We start from the raw sequence: 20036 nt of genomic DNA, 5'->3' as shown, positions 1-20036 counted from the left end.
CCTCCTGCATCCCCAGGGAATCGCATCCGGATGCCCCGGGGGCGCTGGAGGCAGGAATTGCATCCCGCGGGTGTCACATCCATCCCTCTGGGCAGGGATATCCTGCCGGCATCGCATCCCTTCCCGAGGGATCGCATCCCTTCCCGAGGGATCGCATCCCTTCCCGAGGGATCGCATCCCAGCAGTGCCATGACCAACATCGGTGCACTTCCCAACATCGCCCAGAGGCTACTTTTTCCCGGGATATTTTATCCCCCCTGCCTTGGGACACCCCCCCGCCCTGATTTTGCACCCCCTGCCCTCCAAACATTCCATCCTCCTGCTCTCCCACCCCCCCTCCCCAGGTATCCCACACACCCTCTCTGGGTGTCCTCCCCTCACACCCGGGGACCAAATTCCACACATTTCCCTCACCCATGCTTTGTATTCCCTGGTTTTGCATCCCTCCAGCTATTGCATCCCTCGGTATTTCCTCCTCTCCCGGTATTTCATCCCCCCCAGGTATCCCACCCCCCCAGGTATCTCATCATTCCCTGCTTTTTTCATCCCCTCCCGGGCATTCCATCCCTCTCTGGGTACCAAATTCCACACATTTCCCTCACCCATGCTTTGTATTCCCTGGTTTTGCATCCCTCCAGCTATTGCATCCCGGTATTTCCTCCCCTCCCCAGTATTTCATCCCCCCAGGTATCCCACCCTCCCAGTTACCTCATCATTCCCTGCTTTTTTCATCCCCTCCCTGGCATTCCATCCCTCTCCGGGTACCAAATTCCACACATTTCCCCCCAGGCTTTGTATTACCTGTTTTTGCATCCCTCCAGCTATTGCATCCCTCGGTATTTCCTCCTCTCCCGGTATTTCTTCCCCCCAGGTATCCCACCCTCCCAAGTATCTTATCACTCCCTGCTTTTTTCATCCCCTCCCGGGCATTCCATCTCTCTCTGGGTACCAAATTCCACACATTTCCATCTCGGCTTTGTATTCCCTGGGTATTGCTTCCCGGTATTTCATCCCTCCCGGGTATCACGTCCCCGGGATCCGGAATCCCCCCCGCGTCCCGAATATTCCCCTGGGTCCCGAATATCCCTCAGGGTCCCAAATATCCCCCCGGGTCCCGGATATACCCTCGGGTCCCGAAGCCACCCTGGGTTCCGAATCCCCGTCGGGTCCCGAATCCCTCCCCCCCCGATCCCGGATATCTCCCGGGTCCCGAATCCCCCCCTGATCCCGAATCCCCTCCGGGTCCTGAATCCCCCCCAGGTCCCGAATATCTCCCCAGGTCCCGAATATCCCCCCGGGTCCCGAATCCCCCCTGGGTCCCGAATATCCCCCCGGGTCCCGAATCCCCCCCGGGTCCCGAATATCTCCCCAGGTCCCGAATATCCTCCCGGGTCCCGAATCGCCCCCTGATCCCGAATCCCCCTCGGGTCCTGACCGCCCTTCCCTCGGAGCGCATCCCATCCCTCCCCACCTCCCCATTCCGGCAGGGCGGCGCATCCCTCCGGGTGGCCCCGTGTCGAAAGCGAAAGCGAAACCCTCCCTTGCCCCGGCGGGACAGCCCGGGCAGCGCCGCGGGGCCCCCTCGGAGCCGGAGCCCCTCCAGGCCGCGGAGCTGCCCCCGGGCCGCTCGATGGCGCGGCCGCTGCTGCCGCTGCTGCTCTGCGGGACCTTCTCTCTGCTGCTGCTGCTGCTGCTGCTGCTCCGCGCCGCCGCCGACACCGGTAAGCGGGGCTGCCACGGGCTGCCCGGCGCGCCGGCGGCGGCACCCAGCCCTTCCCGGGGTGCCCAGGTTACTCCCCGGGGTGCCCACTCCTTCCCTGGGGTGTCCAGGTTACTCTCCGGGGTGTCACTCCTTCCCTGGGGTGCCCACACTCTCCCTGGAGTGCCCACACTACTCCCCAGGGTGCCCACACTACTCCTGGGGTGCTAGTCCTTCCCTGGGGTATCCACTCTTTCCCCAGGGTGCCCACTCCTTCCCCGAGGTGCCCACTCCTTCCCTGGGGTGCCGAATCTTTCCCTGGGTGCCCAGGCTACTCTCTGGGGTGCCCACACCTCCCCCTGGGGTGCTCACTTCTTCCCTGAGGTGCCCACACTACTTCTGGGGTGCCAATCCTTCCCTGGGGTGCTCACTCCTTCCCTGGGGTGCCCACACTCTCCCTGGGGTGCCCACACCTTCTCTGGGGTGCCCATGCTACTCCTGGGGTGCTAATCCTTCCCTGGGGTGTCCAGCCCTTCCCTGGGGTACTCACACCTTCCCTGGGGTGCCCACACTCTCCTCGGGGTGCTCACACCTTCCCTGGGGTGCTCACTCCTTCCCCAGGGTGCCCACACCATCCCTGGGATGCCCACTCTGCTTCCTGGGTTGCCCAGGCTACTTCCCAGGGTTCCTACTCTGCTTCCCGAGGGACTCACACCACTCCCTGGGGTACCCAAACTCCCACTCAGGGTGCCCACATGCTGCTCCTGGGGGTGCCCACGCCATCCCTGGGGTGCCCACACCATCCCTGGGATGCCCACTCTGCTTCCTGGGATGCCCAGGCCACTTCCCAGGGTTCCTGCTCCGCTCCCTGGGGAAGCTGCTCCACTTCCCAGGGTACCCAGGCTGCTCCCTGGGCTACTCCAGCTCCCACTCTGAGTGCCCATCCTACTTCCCAGGGTGTCCATGCCATCCCTGGGGTGCCCACTCCGCTTCCTTGGATGCCCAAACCACTCCCTGGGATAGCCCAGCTCCCACTGCGGATGTCCCTGCCACTTCCTGGGATGCCCACGCTGTTCCCTGGATGCCCAAACCACTCCCTGGGATAGCCCAGCTCCCACGGGGGGGGTCCGTGCCGCTCCCTGGGATGCCCACGCCATTCCCTGGATGCCCAAACCGCTCCCTGGGTGCCCCAACTGCCCCTGGGGGTGCCCAGGCCGCACCCCTGTGCTCCCCTTGCACTTCTCCAGTGCCCACCTCCCTCCTGGATTCCGACCCCACCTCTCACCAGTGGCCAGGGAAGCTGGGGGGGGTTGGAGGCGATGGATCTGTTGGAGCCGTGTGGCTGCGGGATTTCACCCCGGCTGGGCTCTGCGGGTTTTCCGTGGGATGGGATTGTCCGTGGCTGCTGGACTGGGAGTGCCCCATCACATCCAGCCTCTCCAAGAGCACCAAATCATGGAATCACTGGAGCACTAAAGCTGAAAAGGACTTTTAAGGTCGTGGAGTCTGATGATTAACCCGGCACTGCCGAGGCCACCACGGAGCCCTGTCCCCAAGTGCCACATCCACAGGGATTTGAAATCCCTCCAGGCATGGGGACTCTGACACTGTGCCGGGGCTGGACAGCGCTTTCCAGGAAGGAATTTTCCTCAGTATCCAACCTGACCCTCCCCTGGCACAGCTTGAGGCTGTTTCCCCTTGTCCTGTCCCTGTTCCCTGGAGTAGAGCCTGACCCCCCTGGCTCCAACCTCCTTCCACAGAATTTTAGGGAGCCAGAAGGTCCCCCCGATCCCCCTTTTCTCCAGGATGAGCCCCCTCAGCTCCCTCAGGAATTCTCCAGCCCCTTCCCCAGCTCCCTTCCCTTCCCTGCACACAGCAGCTTTGGGGAAAATCCCATCCCAGAGCAGCGATCCCAGGAACCCCCGGGAGCCTCTGGCAGCCCCGAGGCTGCTATGAAACACTAAAGGAACTGAAACTGTGGGAAGTGGGAAGGATTTGTGTGGAAATACATCCAGAAGGGAGCGCAGAGCTTTGGGACAGTTCAGTGCTGCCTCTTCTCCAGGCTCCCATCTGCTGTCAAAGCCCTGGAAAATGAACTCATCCCTATTTATAACGGGATGACGGGAGCGGCGAGGGCTGGGGAACATCCTCAGGGACGAAAATAAGCGGGAAGAGCCGCCAGTGCTGGGAACACCCACTAAAAATATCCTTCCCCGAAGTCAACGCCCCCTGACCACCAAGCCGGGACCTTGGGACAACATTCCTGGCGGTGGTGATGCAATGAGGACCCACTCGGGGCAGAAAACGTGGTTTTATGGGGTGTTAGAGGACGGGAATTTAGAATTTATTTCTCTTAGTTCCGGTGCTGGATAATTTGGGATGTGCTGCTGCATCCCCCGATCCCCTCCTCTCCTGCTTTCCAAACATTTTTACAAAGTATTTTAAATACTTTTCAGCTAAAACATGGGAAAGTTTCATTTATTTCCACGATTTTGGTGTTCCTCGTGAACTCTCCGGTCGTGGGTCCAGACCTCCGAAATTCCCCTTTTCCCAGCTTTTTTTTTTGGCTTACGGTTTTCCGACCAAATAAACCCTTTTTGGTGGCGATTTTCCAAGGAGAACAGTCAGGTTTTCCCAGTGTGGATTCTCCGGTGTCTGTGGTTGTGCATCCCCCTGGAGCTGAAGGTGGGCATGGAATGACATCTCCACATCTGGGATACCCTGGCCTTGTTCCCAGTGTTTTGCTTCCCAACATCCTGGAATTAGCTCCTCCTCACCGGCATCGTTCGGGATCGCTGGCGGAAAAGGACCAAAAAAAAAAAAGCCAAGTAAAAACATGAACTTCATCCCTGTAAACACAGAATTCGGGAATATTGAGCCCTTTCAACCTGGATATCTAATCCCAGCAGGATGCATGGAATTCGGATGGAAACAAGGCAGCTGGAGGTACTTTCCTGGAAAGGCTGGCACCGGGCACTGCGGCTCAGTTGGGATGTTGGCCAAGGAATGGGATGAATCCTCGGGCACTTGGGCTGACACATCCATGGGAAATCCCAACTCCCCACCAAGGGATCAAAGCCCAAATCCAGACCACGCAACTCCAGGGCCGGAAATGGGATTCCCCAAATATTTCCTCCCCTTGTCCCCCCTTGGCATTTTGGCTCATCAAACAATCCACGGCACGAGAGGCCGGATTGGGATCCCAGAGAGCGGCGACGTCGGGGTCTCGTCATCCAAGGACCGGGAATTTTTGGGGAAGAGGAGATTATTTTACAGTCAAATCAACTGGGGAAAAAAAAAGCACTTCGGAGGGATGGGGAGGCACAAACAGGACTGGCAGGTCCCTGTTTTTCCAGGATGTTTGGATGCCTCTGGCTGGGTTTCCTGCAGGAGTTGGCACTGGAAGAGTTTTTCACTTGTTCCTGGCACGGCCTCAGGTCTGGGGATGGGTGAGCAGGTTGTGGAACAGCCCAGTTTCCTGGGATTCTGCTTCAAGGAGTTGATGTTTCCAGGAACTCCCTCTGGGCACTTGGGGATGTTCCAAGGCCAGGGATCCACCCCGGAGGAGCAGATTCCCCCTGGGATGTTCTGGGGGCACAGGAATTGGGGCAAGTGACTCTTAGGATGAAGGGTTTTACCTCTGAGAGTCTCAGCACGTTGTGCTCCTGTTCCCATGGTGATCCCATTCCCACTGTGCTTCCATTCCCACTGTGATTCCATCTCCATCATGCTCCTGTCTCTACTGTGCTCCCATCCCTGTGTTTCCATCCCTGTCATGTTCCCATCCCAAACTATGCTTCCATCCCCATGGTGCTTCCATCCCCACTGTGTTTCCATCCCCATCATGTTCCCATCTTCATCCTGCTTCCATCCCCACAGTGTTTCCATCCCCACCATGTTTCCATCCTCACTGTGCTCCCATTCCCACTGCATTTCCATCCCCATCCCACCTTGATCCTGGCCCTCCTGGCTGGACACTGCTCCATCCCAGCCGATTCTCTCTCCATCCATGCCAGGGATCAGCTCATCCCTGCTGTGCATCACATCCCAGCCATGCATCGTTCCATCCTTTCCCTGCTTCCCATCCCAGCCCTGCACTGCTCCATTCTCTGTGAGTCACATCCCGGCCATCCATGGCTCCATCTTGGCCATCCCTCATTCCATCCTAGCCATCCATCACATCCCATCCATCCCTCACTCCATCCTGGCCATCCCTCACTCCATCCCAGCCATCCATCTCTCCCTCCCAGCAATCCATCTCTCCATCCCAGCCATCCCTCACTCCCTCCCAGCCATCCCTCACTCCCTCCCAGCCATCCCTCACTCCATCCCAGCCATCCCTCTCTCCATCCCAGCCATCCATCTCTCCATCCCAGCCATCCATCTCTCCATCTCAGCCATCCCTCACTCCATCCCAGCCATCCATTGCTCCATCCCAGCCATCCCTCACTCCATCCCAGCCATCCATCTCTTTATCCCAACCACCCCTCACTCCATCCTGGCCATCCCTCTCTCCATCTCAGCCATCTCTCTCTCCATCCCAGCCATCCCTCACCACATCCCAATCATCCATCTCTCCATCCCACCCATCCATCAAATCCCAGCCATCCCTCTCTCCATCCCAACCATCCCTCGTTCCATCCCAGCCATCCCTCTCTCCATCCCAACCATCCATCTCTCCATCCCAGCCATCCATCTCTCCATCCCAGCCATCCCTCACTCCATCCCAGCCATCACTCACTCCATCCCAGCCATCCCTCACTCCATCCCACCCATCCATCACATCCCAGCCATCCATCACATCCCAGCCATCCCTCTCTCCATCCCAGCTCTCTCTCCATCCCAGCCATCCCTCTCTCCATCCCGCCCATCCATCGCCCCATCCCAGCCGTGACCCCTCCATCCCGGCCCTACTCTGTGTTATCCCCACGGCACCTCTCTCCATCCCAGCACTGGATCATCACCTCTCCGTGCTGGCTCCCATCAGGATACAGGTGCTTCCAGCAGCTGGGGCCATGGATGAGCCATTCCCACTCTCCAGCAGGGATCCTGGTGCCGGCATATCCTTGGAGAAACCAGGAAAGGGGCGAGACTTCAACACCCCATTGGGAAATCGGCCTCAGGGGAAAAGCAAAGCCATAACTCACAATCCCGGGATGCTGGATCCCAGCTGCAGCCTCCAGAGGAGGGAAAAACCCCAGGAACCAGCTGGAGGACTCATGGAGCATATGGAATTTTTCATGTCCAGCTGGAAAGTGAAGGGAGGAAGGAGGGGGTGGGGAAATGCAGCAGCTGGTGGCCGGATGGAGCCGGGGCTGCTGTCCTGGAATGGTCTGAAACAGGGATGGAATGACTGAAAGGGGATGGAATTCCACAAACAGTCTTTGGTGGATGGAGGAGCTGCTCCAAGTGACCACAAAGATTCCAAAAACAGAGTTTTCCCTTTCTCCATTCCCTGGATATGCTCCAAGTGACCTCAGAGATGCTGGAAATAGTTTTCCCTTTCCCATTCCCTGGAGGAGCTGCTCCAACTGACCACAAACATGCTGGAAATAGTTTTCCCTTTCTCAGTCCTTGGAGGAGCTGCTCCAAGTGACCACAGATTCCAAAAATAGAGTTTTCCCTTTCTCCATTCCCTGGAGATGCTCCAAGTGACCACAGAGATGCTGGAAATCGAGTTTTCCCTTTCTCAATCCTTGGAGGAGCTGCTCCAAGTGACCACAAAGATTCCAAAAATAGAGTTTTCCCTTTCCTTTTCCCCAGAGGAGCTGCTCCAAGTGACCACAAGGATGCTGGAAATCGAGTTTTCCCTTCCTCCATTCCCTGGAGATGCTCCAAGTGACCACAGAGATTCCAAAAATAGAGTTTTCCCTTTCTCCATTCCCTGGAGATGCTCCAGGTGACCACAAAGATGCTGGAAATAGAGTTTTCCTTTTCCCATTCCCTGGAGATGCTCCAGGTGACCACAAGGATGCTGGAAATCGAGTTTTCCCTTTCTCCACCCACAGGAGGAGCTGCTCCAAGCGACCACAAGGATGCCAGGGATAGTTTTCCCTTTCTAATTCCTGTGCACAGAGACAGCCATCCCAGATTATTTCTGGAGGCCGGATGAGGCTCTCCCAGCTCCAGGGCAGCATCCAATCCCTACACCCACCCCTAGCCAGGATTTCCTGGAATCACAGGATGGTTTGGGTTGGAAGGGACCATAAAGCCCATCCAGCTCCAGCTGTGGGCAGGGATACCTTCTACTATCCCAGGTTGCTCCAGCCTGGCCTCGGACACTTCCAGGGACGTTCCCGGCGGTTTCCCGGTGTCCCGGTTGCGATTCCGTGTGTTTTCCATCCCTCTCCAGCGCGATGCAGCCGCCCCAAGGCCGTGGCCAACGCCCACATCGAGGTGGGGAACAACACGGGGCTCCACTCCCTGCTGCGCTATTCCTGCGACCCGGGATACAAGCGGAAAGCCGGGACTTCCAACCTCATCCAGTGCGTCCTCCGGGATGGATCCGCCCGGCCCGGCTGGACCGACCCCACGCTCCAGTGCATCCGTGAGCTCCCTGTGGGAATCGGGAACTGGGGAGTGGGAATTCCGCTGCCGAGGGACGCGGGGAGGGGTTGTATTCCCCGTTCAGCGTCTCGGGAGGAGATTTAATCCCTGGAATAAGTAACGGATGACGGATGTGCTCCGGGGGTTGGGAAAGCAAATCCAAAGGTTAGGGCTCGCCGGATTCGGCGCTGCCGGAGCCGGGGGGAAAAAAGATGGGAAAAAAGATCCATCTGGGGAAAAAAAAAGATGGTAAAAGGACTGAAAACGGGGATTAACTGGAATTAATTAATTAGAACTAATTAGAGTGAGAATTAATAACGAATAGAGGATGGAATATTAATTCATGAACTGACGGACCAATCAACACTAATTCCCAAAAAGGGTTAAAAGTTCGGATAACTGAGGGATATTTTTGTGGAGTGACCCCCCAGTCCCTCGTATTGGATGATGTCCCTTTCCCATCCCAACAAACCGGGGTCGGAGGGTTTATTCCCTGATTTCTGGTGGTGTTTTCCCACAGGAGACCCGGCAGCTCCTCCTCCACAAACCCCCGTCCCTGCGATCCCGACGGAGCCGCGCACGGAGAGCACCACCCGGATGGGTGAGCAACTCAAAAATTTCGGGATTTTCGGGAGCCACAAACCCCTCCCCCCGTGGTGTGGGAAGCGAAATATTCCAACGGCACGGCTGAATCCATGAAATCCCTCCCATGGAATGGCACCGCTTTGGGGGCCGCTGGATTTGGGGTGTTTTTCGATTTGGGAATTGGAAATGGAATTCAAATGGAATTTTACACCCTTTTCCCTGCAGGAACCAGCCCCACTTCCAGCCCTTCTCCGGCGGGAAAGCCCGGAGCTGACGGGACACGCCCGGAAACATCCACACCGGGAGAGGGGACAACCCCGCCGCCCAACGCCCCCTCGGACAATGCCACAGGTTGGGATGCTTCCCACGGGAATATACCCCCCTCTCCTGGGGATAATTCCATCCAGGAAAAAAGCTCTTTTTCTTTTCCCCGCGGATTTTTTTTTCCTTCTCCCCAAAACTCCTTAGCGACGCTCTTCCCACTATCCCGACTTTTCCAGCTAAAAAAAAGGTTTCTCCCTTCTTTTCCAGCTTCCAGCCAGACCTTGGCCTATTCCATCGGTAAGACGAGCTTGTTTTGGGAAGCAGGGGCTCATTTTCCATATTTTTTAAGCTTCCAAGCCCTCGGGGCCGTGGGAGCTTTTATTCCCTGGGAATGTCACCGAGGTGGGAAGGAGGCAGCACCCAAACTTCTCCCTGGAAAAGAGAATTCCCAGTTTTATCCCTGCCAGGGTGGGGAGGGCACCTTGGGACTGCATCCAAGGCTCTTTGTGGAGCTGTTTTGTTTGGAGCCGGGCTGTGCCCTCATCCATGAGCTGGAAGATGCTCATCCATCCCTGTGGCTTTTCCACAGGGTTCCCGGCGCTCCTGGTCACCGGAATCGTGGCCTCCTGCTGCTGCTGCCGGAGGAGGAAAAGGTAAGTATTCCCAACCCCACCGGGTCTTCCCGCCCCAGGGACGAGTTTTCCTCGGCCTCCACCCAAGGAAAGGCCTTGGAATGCCAGGGATGTTCCTCCTCCCTTCCACAGGCGCCCACGGCAGGGCTATGATGTGACACCCGGGGACATTCCCATGGCGGCTCCCGCCCCCGGGAATGAGGAGGTGACACCCGGGGACATTCCCATGGTGGTTCCAGCCCCCGGGAATGAGGAGGTGACACCCCCCGGGATCGTTCCCACGGGATGAGCGCCCGCAGCCGGGAAACTCGGTGCGCCCGCCAGCCCCAAGGATGCTCCAGGATCCCATGGGAAGCCGGAGGCACATCCCGAGCTCCACACGGAGCAGCCTCATCCCAAGGGACATGTGACTGAACCAGTGATTCCCATGGATGGCACAGCTCCAGGTCCCACAGGTGAGGGGGTTTTCCGGGATCGGGAGCAAGGATTTGGAGGAATTGGCCCCCTGTGGATGGTGGGGGGGTGGCAGGGAGCGGGGGGAGGGGCTGTATCCAAGAGGAGGGGGTGGGATGCTGGGATTTGAGTGTTTGGGATGCTGCGATTGGGGTGTTTGGGATGCTGGGATTTTGTGCTTGGGAGCTGGGATTTGGGTGTTTGGGATGCCGGGATTGGGGTGTTTGGGATGCTGGGATTGGGTTTTTGGGATATGGGCATGTGGGATGCCAGGATTTGGGTGTTTGGAATGCTGGGATTTGAGTATTAGGGATTGGGGCATTTGGGATGCTGGGATGTTGGTGTTTGGGATGCTGGGACGTGGGTGTTTGGGATGATGGCATTTGGACGTTTGGGATGCTGGGATTTGGGATGCCAGGATTTGGGATGCCGGGGTTTGGGCATTTGGGATGCTGGGATGGGGGTGCTTGGGATGCTGGGATGGGGGCCTTTGGGGGTGTTGGGATGAAGCTGAGCTTCCCTGCTCCAAGCAGTGCCCATTCCCTATCCAGCAGCACATCCAGAGCTGCCCAACCGGACACCAACCCCATCCCTGGAGCGGCTTTGCCCCCAGATTCCCTGAGATCCCGGGAATTAGGTGGAGAGGGACCCATCCAAAGGTCCCTCCACACATCCTCACCCCTTTCCTGCTCTTTTCCAGCCCCATTCCGCCCTCGGATGCAGCTCAGGGATCCTTTGGAAGCACTTCCAGCACCGATCCAGGCTCCGGATTCCTGATCCCCCCTGGCTCTGGCTGCTCCCAGGGATCCCAACCCGGAGCAATTTCACTACAATTTACACTTCTCAAGAGGCCAAACTTAGGAAATATTCCAAGGAAAAAATATTTCCAGGACGTGACTTAGGGAATATTTCCCTCGCTGTGGTTTTCCTTCATCCCTCGGTGGTTTTTATCCACTGGTTTCCTTTATTTCAGGACAGGCAGCTCTGGTGCCTTTTTTTTATGTATAAATATATATATTTTATATAAAATCACACAGAGTAGTTGGTTGTTGAACTGACTGGGGGGTCTCAGCCAGGATTGGGAAGGATTGGATTGGGATGAAATCCATGAAATCCATCTCCGCAGCACTGAGGGATCATCAGGCACCAGAATTCCCATCAACAGCCCAAAATTCCATGTTCTTTCCCGCCTGCTGTGCCTTGTCCTCCTGTTTGTGGGGAAGGAATCGGTGCCATGGATGTGTGACAGTCCAAACCCTCCAGCCATGGAAGCTGGAAGTGCCTCTCTCCCACGGGATGGAGCACCGGAGGTTCCTGCTCCGACATCCACGTCCCAATCCAAGCGGGAATTCCTGCCCCCAGGGTGAGCGGAGCAGGGAATGCGCTCCTGGAGTCAAGCCCTTCCAGCAGCTCCCATGGGAATAACAGGATGCATGAGGCTCCTCCAGCTCCGGGCCTGGATCCAAGGGCAGATCCCTTCCAGAACCACTTTCGGTTTCGCTCTTCCGTGGCACAGGCTCCGGAATCGCGGCACAACGGAGCACGATCCACCAGGATTTTCCCAAGAGCTGGAATTCAATGCAGCCAAAGCACTTGTTAAAGAAGAGGAAAACGAGGAAGTTTTAAGGCTTTTTTTTTTTGGTTATAAATGGAGTTTTAGGATTCAAAACTCTCTCCAGTTTGTCTCCAGGTCAAACCAAAGCAGTTCTTCCCTCACGGTTTGGTCCTGGGAAAAGGGAAGCAAAGTCTGGGAAAGCCTTTGGCTGCCAGGAAGGGGAATCATTTCCTGGGAGGGATTAATGATTTCCTCCCATTGCTGGCCAGGGAAAGTCCATTTCCCAGAAATAGCCTGTTCTTTTGGGAGCTTTCCAGGGTTGCATTTCCTCCTCTTCCAGCGGATCAGAGGGATTTCACGGAGCGCTGACGTCAGGGAGGAGGGAGGGACATCCAGGGAAGTTTGGTCGCTGTGACACAGGGATAATGCTCCAAAATTAATGCTGATCCAGTTCTTAAAGTGCATATTCTTTGGAATATTCGGCTTCCCAGCTCCTGGAAGGCAAGGCAGGGCTGCAGGGAAGGTCTCCCAGAGCCTACGGGGTTCCTCCGGAGCCGGGCTGGAATCCCATTCCAATATCCACCCAAATCCCACTCCAATATCCACTAGATTCCTGAGCTGGGATGCACCAACGGGCTTTGGGAAGCTGGGAGGGCTTCCCTAGAGCTGGCAGGGCTGTTCCTGGAGCGCTGGGAAGGAGGTGAGTGGAGCCAGGGAGCCGAAGCGCTGCCGGGTGCAAGGCTGGCACAGGAATCCCCCGGGATCGCGGCTGCCGTTGCTCTGCGGGAGGGAGAGACGGGAATTTCAGGGAAGAGGGAGCTGCAGGGACACCAGCTCCGCTTCCAACCTCGGCCACGAGCCCCTCCCGCCCAGGGAAGGGAACGGTGATGTGCCCAAAGCTTGGAAATCCCTCATGGAGTCATGGAATCGTTTAGGTTGGAAAGATCTCTCTGAGATCGAGTCCAACATTCCCCGGCACTTCCAAGGCCACCACTAATCCATGTCCCCAAGTGCCACATCCACGTGGCTGTTAAATCCCTGCAGGGATGGGGAATCCACCACTGGACAACCCTTTCCATGCAGGAATTTTCCCCAGTATCCCACCTAAACATCCCCTGGCACAGATCGAGGCCGTTCCCTCCTGTCCCGCCCTCGTGTCCCTGTGGATGGATCAGAGCCACCTGTTGTCCCCTGGACGTGGAGCTTCCCAGATTTTCCAGAGCTTGGCCTTCATGGTACCCTCTGGATAAGGCTCCACCCCAGAGCCAGAGGGTGGGATCAAAGGCAAACCTGGACCCCAAAACCTGACCGTCCCTGGGGCGAGGGGTGCTCTGCCAATCCCATGGGATGCTCCAAGACTCAGGTGTGGGATCTGACACAACAAAACCCCCAAACTGGTTCCACCTGAGACCATGAAAAGCCTCAGATGAGAAATCTGGGAACTAAGTGGATCCGTGGGAAGTGCAACACCACCCGGAAACCCCCCGGGAAGTCACGAGGATGGGGAGCTGTGGGGGTGAGATCCCGGCTCAGAACAGGGACTGGAGGCTCCCAATCCCAAAATCCCAGGGAAAAGACGTACGTGAGTCAACGGGAGCTTCCTCACAACCAGCCTGGAGCTGGGATCCAACATGTTTGTGCATTTGGACACGCAGCAGATCTGGGATGCTCCGGCCTTGGCAGCCTCACTCATCAGCTCCACCCGAAGGAATCGCTCCTAAAAAACAAGGAAAAAGGGGAATAACGCCCCTCAGAGGGAGCTGAGATGCTGGAAGAGGTTGTTTCCTTATTTTTTTTAACCCCTTGGAAACGATTTGCAACAGGATGGGCTTTAAAAAAAAAAACCAACAAAAGAAAATCCCAAATTCCTGGCGATAAAAAAAGTCAAGGAGAAGCCAACGGGAAAGGAGGAAGGAAAGGAGGAAGGACAGGGAAAAGGGGATCTCAGAGGGAAGAACTCAGGATCTGTGGAAAACAACACCCAAATGCAAGAACTGTGGGGGTTAAAAACTGCTGCAATCTTGTGTTTTCCTGCTGGAATCACGGCATGGAGCAGCAAAACATGGGAAAAACATGACCTTGGGTACTGCCAGCACAGATCCACCTGAAATTTGGGATTGGGGGGATAATCCTTAGGGGCAGGTATCCTAAATAACCCCGCTGAAGGGGTTTTCCTGCCTTGGGAAGGATTTCACTCACCCCAGCCAAGGCCAGGAGGTGTTCCAGGGATTTGGAGAGCAGGAGGCACTTCTTTGCCCGGGTCACGGCGACGTAGAGCAGGTTCCACTCGTCCTCCGGGATGGCGCCTGGCACGGAGCAGACACAATCCATGGATTTTGGGAGCAAGGAGGAACAGCCCTGCCCTCCTTCCCATGCTTTGTCCAGGTTGGACCAGGCTTGGAGCAACTTGGGATAGTGGGAGGTTTTCCCTGCCCACGGCAGAGGGTGGGATGGGCTTTAAGGTCCTCCCAACCCAAAGCATTCCAGTGTTTCTCTGGGAAAGCGGGAATGTGCAGGCCCTGTTTGCTGTGGGGGTCCTGATGCCATCCAAGCTCCTGCCTCATTCCACATTCCTCCCTCCAGGCACAGGCAGGGAGTGCTCCCAGCTCCGTGTTTTCCTGCCTGTGGAGCACAGGGTTGGCACTGGGGGAGTTTCCCGGGGCCTGGATTCCCTCTGCTCCTGGGGAGAGCCCAGCTCCTCCATAAAACAGGAACCCAAGGGAAGCAGCGGCCTTGCCAAGCCTGGAGTTGGTCTTTCCCAGTTGCAGGAATATTCACGGAATCACAGAATCCTTAAGGCTGGAAAAGGCCTTTAGGACCATTGATTCCAACCATTCCCAGCTCTGCCAAGGCCACCACTGACCATGTCCCCAAGTGCCACATCCACAGGGATCTGAAATCCCTCCAGGGGTGGGGACTCCACCACCTCCCTGGGCAGCCCCTGCCAAGGCCTGACCACCCTTTCCATGAGGAAATCTTCCTTGATATCCAACCTGAAATGTCCTGCAGGTCCCACAACTTCTTCTGGAATCAGGCAATCATTTGGGTTGGATGATCTGAGATCGTTGGGTCAAACAATCCCCGGCAGTGCCAAGGCCACCACTGACCATGTCCCCAAGTGCCACATCCACAGGGATTTTAAACCCCTCCAGGGATGGGGGCTCCAGGCTGTTCCAAGGCCTGACCACCCCTTCCAGGAGGAAATTTTCCCTAATATCCAACCTGACCCTCCCCTGGCCCAGCCTGAGGCCGTTCCCTCTCCTCCTGTCCCTTGTTCCCTGGAGCAGAGCCCGACCCCCCCCCGGCTCCCCCCTCCTGGCAGGGACTTGCAGAGCCAGAAGGTCCCCCCTGAGCCTCCTTTGCTCCAGGCTGAGCCCCCCCAGCTCCCTCAGGAGCTCTCCAGACCCTTCCCAGCTCCCTTCCCTTCCCTGCTTTCCCAGGGGCTGTCCCCATACCATTGGCCAGGTTGGTTCTCCTCTGGGAAGCGTCGCTCCCACACGGGGCCTTCACAAAGTCATCGGCCACCAGCACGGTGTCGAATTCCAGGCCTTTGGCTTGGTGGACAGTGCCAATGAGATAATCTGGATCCAGCACAAGTGGGAACACAGGAAGGAAAAACAGAAGGAATAAAGATCAGCCATGGTGGCAAAAACGGCGGTTTGGAATTTCATCTCATTCTCCATGAGTTTTAATTTCTCCCCCAAATATAGATCAGGAGCTCCTCTGTCGGGAATCCTAAAGGGCTGAAGGGACTTGCCAGCCCCGACTTCCAAATGGGAATGTTCTTTGTTTGAGGAATTTTCTACCTGACTGATTCGTGTCCCCCCCCACCCCGTTTCAGCCAGGGCAAGTGAATTATCCATGGAATCATAAAACCATGGAATGGTTGAAGGAGACCTTAAAGTCCGTACACCTCCCACTATCCCAGGTTGCTCCAACCCGGCCTTGGACACTTCCAGGGATCCAGGGGCAGCCACAGCTTCTCTGGGAATTCCATTCCAGCCCCTCCCCACCCTCCCAGCCAGCAATTCCTTCCCAATATCCCATCCATCCCTGCCCTCTGGCACTGGGAAGCCACTCCCTGTGTCCTGTCCCTCCATGCCTTGTCCCCAGTCCCTCTCCAGCTCTCCTGGAGCCCCTTTAGGCCCTGCCAGGGGCTCTCAGCTCTCCCTGGAGCCTTCCTTTCTCCAGGTGAACATTCCCAGCTCTCCCAGCCTGGCTCCAGCCCTAAAGCTCCCGCTCAACCTCCCTTCTCCCTAAAAGTCCAACTGGATCCAAACCCAGCCTTTTTTCCGGGATCACTTGGACTCAGGACCGAAAGGAGACCCGGCTTTGCCCCTTTATCCCCGGATTTACCCGCCAGGGATTCCCGGGACACGTGGGCCCTCTCGATCCTCTGCACCAGCTCCGGGATGCGCTCCCGGTACTTCTCCACCATGGAAATCTTCCCCGCCAGGTCTCTGTCGTCCACGTGCTCCGCGTACTCCTTCAATCCAAAGAACCCCTGAGCTTCCCACTTCTGGATAAAGGAGTCGTTGATCACCAGGTTGGCTGGAAGGAAAGGGGACAGCAGGTCAGGTTATTCATAGGAAATTAGAATTGAAATTTAGTTATAATAAGTATTATTACATTATATAATTTATATTATTATTTATTATTTATCATTATTTATTATTATTATTTATTTATTATTATATAGTTTATTTCACTTATGTTAAGTCAGAATTAAAATTTAATTATAATATGTATTATTACATTATATAATTTACAACGTTATTTATTATTTATCATTATTATTTATTATTATATTATATAGTTTATTTATATTAAGTCAGAATTAAAATTTAATTATAATATGTATTATTACATTATATAATTTATAATGTTATTTATTATTTATCATTATTATTTATTATTATATTATATAGTTTATTTATATTAAGTCAGAATTAAAATTTAATTATAATATGTATTATTACATTATATAATTTATAATGTTATTTATTATTTATCATTATTATTTATTATTATATTATATAGTTTATTTATATTAAGTCAGAATTAAAATTTAATTATAATATGTATTATTACATTATATAATTTATAATGTTATTTATTATTTATCATTATTATTTATTATTATATTATATAGTTTATTTATATTAAATCAGAATTAAAATTTAATCATAATATGTATTATTACATTATATAATTTATAATGTTATTTATTATTTATCATTATTATTTATTATTATATTATATAGTTTATTTATATTAAATCAGAGTTAAAATTTAATTATAATAAGTATTATTACATTACATAACATATTATTATTTATTATTTATTTATTATCATATTATATAGTTTATTTCATTTACATTAAGTTAGAATTAAAATTTAATTATAATATGTATTATTACATTATATAGTTTATTTTATTACTGTTCTTTATTATTCTTTAATATTCTTATACTATAGAGTTTAGTTTAGTTATATTAAGTTAGAATTAAAATTTAATTATAATAAGTATTATTACATTACATAACATATTATTATTTATTATTTATCATTATTCATTATTATATAGTTTATTTAATTTATATTAAGTTAGAATTAAAATTTAATTATAATAAGTATTATTACAGTATATAATTTATATTATTTATATTTATCCTTATTTATTATTATAATTTATTTATTATTATATTCTATTATTTATTTCATTTATGTTAAATTATAATTAAAATTTAATTATAATAAGTATTATTATATTATATAGTTGTATTATTATTTATTACTATTATATGATTCATTATTATTATTTATTTACGATTATATTATATAGTTTAGTTTATTTATATTAAATTAGAATTAAAATTTAATTATAAGTATTATAATTCTTACAATAGTATTAATATATTGCATTATTATATATAAATACATTATCAAATTACAATACATTATTATATTTATTATGTGTCATATTATACAATAATATAATGTTTATATTATATGTGTATATTATATATAAAAATATTATATATTATAAAATAAATAGAATGTAATATAAAGAGTATATTATTTATATGAGTTTATGTTATTATTTTTATTTTAATTAAATTTGAATAATGATATAGATTTGTTTCAGTTGCATTATTAATAATATATTAATATATCTTAATAATATATTAAGAATAATTATTAATATTTTAAGATATATTTTAATATATAGTAATAGATTATATTAATAAGAATATATTATATTAATAACAATATAATATTAATATATAGCAATATTTTAATATATAGCAATATTTTAATATATAACAATATTTTAATATATAACAATATTTTAATATATAACAATATTTTAATATATAACAATATTTTAATATATCTATTATCAATATATAGGACTAGATAGTATTAATATTTCTAATTATAACTATAAACAATAACTACATGTTGTCTATCATATATTAAAAAATATATTATAAATTAATTATATATTAATAGACTAATTATATAAATTTATAATTACTACTATTAATATAAATAATATTAAGAATAATATTAATTGATAATATTATATTATATAATTATTATATGAATTATATATTATATAATTATAGCATATAACTATGTTATAATTATATAATATTTATATACTTTATATCACATTATATTATATTATATTATATTATATTATATTATATTATATTATATTATATTATATTATATTATATTAATAATATACTACTACTAATTTAATTTTAATTAAAGGCTTTAGTGTGACTTCAGGGCATAAATCCCACTTGTTATCCCGATGCCAGGGAGTTTTCCTGGCCCCTCACTTCCCAAAAAACCCTGGAACAACATCCCTATAATCCCCCAACAAATCCTTTCTTTTCCTTGTTTTTCCTTTGATTCCTGCCAAGGAGGGGTTTTTATCCTAAATTTTATCCACTGGGAAAAAGAAAGCAGGATTTCAACCACCCAAAAGAAAAGAGGGGGGAGCTTAAGGCAAAATAAAAATGACCTAAAAATCGGGAAAACTTGGGAAAAACATCCCAAACTCGGGGTTTCTGGGATAAGTTTCCAGCCAAGTGGAAATCCGGGGACAAAGACCCCAAAATTTTGGCATTCCTGGTGTTAAGAACTGAAGATCCTTGAAGCTGCCAAAACCAGCTTGGATGTGAATTAAAAAAAAATTAAAAATAATTGTTTTTTTCCCCCCTCGACAATTCCCTGAGGAAACGGAAAAGGAAACCAGGAAAAAAGGGCAATACTCACATTTTTCCCTGACTTCTGCAGGTTGGCTGAGCTTCCAAATGTCATAAATCCTGCTCAGGCCAAAACGAGCCAAGCCCTAAAACAACCAAAAAAAAATGGAGCTTTTTTATCCCAAAATAAAAGCGGCTGTTCCAGGGAAAATAAAGCGGGAAAAATAAAAAGAAAAATCTCAGTTTCAACATAAATTGACCCAAAAAGCTCTTTATTTTTGAGGGCATTTTTACTTTCCAAAAGTATTTTTTTTTCCCACCCCCTCGTTTTTAAATCCTCTTTGGTTTGTTCCATCCGAAGGAAAATCGGGATAAATTAAACACATCCCAGATTTATCGGGATAAATTGAATTTATCCCGAATTTTTCTTTGGTGCCGGGCGGCCACCCCTTCAAAGGCTTATTTGGTTTTAATTTGCAGCTTTCTGGTTGGAAAAAAAAAATAAGGTGAAAAATTGGGAATATGGGCCTAAAAATTCCGAGGATTGGCTCGAACAATTCCTCCAATTCCGGCTGCAAAAATTCCCAAATGGAAGGAGGTTTTTCCCTATTCCATGGGATTTTGTCGGGGATTCAGGGCTCGAATCCCGGTGATTCCCAAGGCTTTGGAATGTGGAGCTGGATTAAAACCCTCCTGGAATTCCAGCCCAGGGAAAACGTGGAAAATGGTTATTTTTTCCCTGTTTTTACGCTCAATTCCGGATGGTTTTTAATTCCAAAGGCGCCGGAACCGCTCCGGCTCCTCCAAATACTTCCAGCCACTTGTTCCATCCCCTCTTTTCCCACCCCAATCCTGGTCATTCCTAAACCCAAATGACACCATTCCCATCAAACCATTCCTTGAAATCCTGGTCAATTCTTAATCCCAAATTATCCAATTCCCACTGAGTCATTCCTAGAAAATCTGGTCATTCCTAAACCCAACTGATACAATTCCCACCAACCTTCTGGAAAAGTTTTCTCCTGGAAAAACACCCAAATCCCTGCAAACTATTCCTAGAAATCCTGGTCATTCCTAA

The 20036-nt window shown here is 50.5% G+C and overlaps 3 protein-coding genes and 1 long non-coding RNA gene across 7 annotated transcripts in view; 2 read left to right on the top strand and 2 right to left on the bottom strand.

Annotated features, from left to right (window-relative positions):
• The first annotated feature begins 1182 nt into the window (after nucleotides 1-1182).
• IL15RA (interleukin 15 receptor subunit alpha) lies at nucleotides 1183-10016 on the top strand. The gene is made up of 7 exons (XM_051775463.1): nucleotides 1183-1721; nucleotides 8052-8246; nucleotides 8766-8846; nucleotides 9056-9181; nucleotides 9362-9391; nucleotides 9684-9747; nucleotides 9859-10016. Exons 1-7 carry the CDS (start codon nucleotides 1631-1633, stop codon nucleotides 10013-10015), a joined length of 744 nt encoding a protein of 247 aa, XP_051631423.1. The 5' UTR covers nucleotides 1183-1630; the 3' UTR covers nucleotide 10016.
• On the bottom strand, nucleotides 4493-6441 carry LOC127464982 (uncharacterized). Its single transcript, XM_051775462.1, has 2 exons — nucleotides 6326-6441; nucleotides 4493-5808 (listed from the first exon to the last, which is right to left on the bottom strand). Exons 1-2 carry the CDS (start codon nucleotides 6393-6395, stop codon nucleotides 4976-4978), a joined length of 903 nt encoding a protein of 300 aa, XP_051631422.1. The 5' UTR covers nucleotides 6396-6441; the 3' UTR covers nucleotides 4493-4975.
• An 18-nt stretch (nucleotides 10017-10034) lies between the features above and the next one.
• LOC127464987 (uncharacterized) lies at nucleotides 10035-11213 on the top strand. The gene is made up of 2 exons (XR_007901790.1): nucleotides 10035-10181; nucleotides 10880-11213. It is a non-coding gene; the product is annotated as an uncharacterized LOC127464987 (long non-coding RNA).
• FBH1 (F-box DNA helicase 1) overlaps nucleotides 10183-20036 on the bottom strand; it is a 44076-nt gene continuing 34222 nt past the window's right edge. For 2 of the 4 annotated variants that reach the window (XM_051775448.1, XM_051775449.1), the window contains 6 exons: nucleotides 19029-19104; nucleotides 16091-16285; nucleotides 15190-15315; nucleotides 13934-14040; nucleotides 13317-13451; nucleotides 11314-12514 (listed from right to left, as the gene is read on the bottom strand). In XM_051775448.1, the coding sequence (XP_051631408.1) occupies nucleotides 12395-12514; nucleotides 13317-13451; nucleotides 13934-14040; nucleotides 15190-15315; nucleotides 16091-16285; nucleotides 19029-19104 (759 nt within the window). In that variant the 3' untranslated portion in view covers nucleotides 11314-12394. Of the gene's footprint in view, nucleotides 12515-13316; nucleotides 13452-13933; nucleotides 14041-15189; nucleotides 15316-16090; nucleotides 16286-19028; nucleotides 19105-20036 lie in introns of all 4 variants that reach the window. The other 2 variants (XM_051775445.1, XM_051775446.1) reach the window with 2 other exon arrangements.

The sequence above is a fragment of the Manacus candei genome, unplaced genomic scaffold (genome assembly GCF_025592945.1).
Source record: "Manacus candei isolate 608988 ecotype Guabito, Panama unplaced genomic scaffold, ASM2559294v1 h1tg000299l, whole genome shotgun sequence".
In the NCBI taxonomy this organism is placed as follows: Eukaryota; Metazoa; Chordata; class Aves; order Passeriformes; family Pipridae; genus Manacus; species Manacus candei.
The sequence above is the reverse complement of the archived record's forward strand: the minus strand, read 5'-3'. Positions and strand labels throughout refer to the sequence as shown.

Coding starts and splice junctions, on each gene's coding strand:
- IL15RA (XM_051775463.1), top strand. CDS start 1,631: ATGGCGCGGCCGCTGCTGCCGCTGCTGCTCTGCGGGACCTTCTCTCTG. Junction 9,182..9,361: donor CCCCTCGGACAATGCCACAG/GTTGGGATGCTT, acceptor CTTCTTTTCCAG/CTTCCAGCCAGACCTTGGCC. Junction 9,392..9,683: donor GACCTTGGCCTATTCCATCG/GTAAGACGAGCT, acceptor GCTTTTCCACAG/GGTTCCCGGCGCTCCTGGTC.
- LOC127464982 (XM_051775462.1), bottom strand. CDS start 6,395: ATGGATGGCTGGGATGGAGAGATGGATGGTTGGGATGGAGAGAGGGAT. Junction 5,809..6,325: donor CTGGGATGGAACGAGGGATG/GTTGGGATGGAG, acceptor TGTGACTCACAG/AGAATGGAGCAGTGCAGGGC.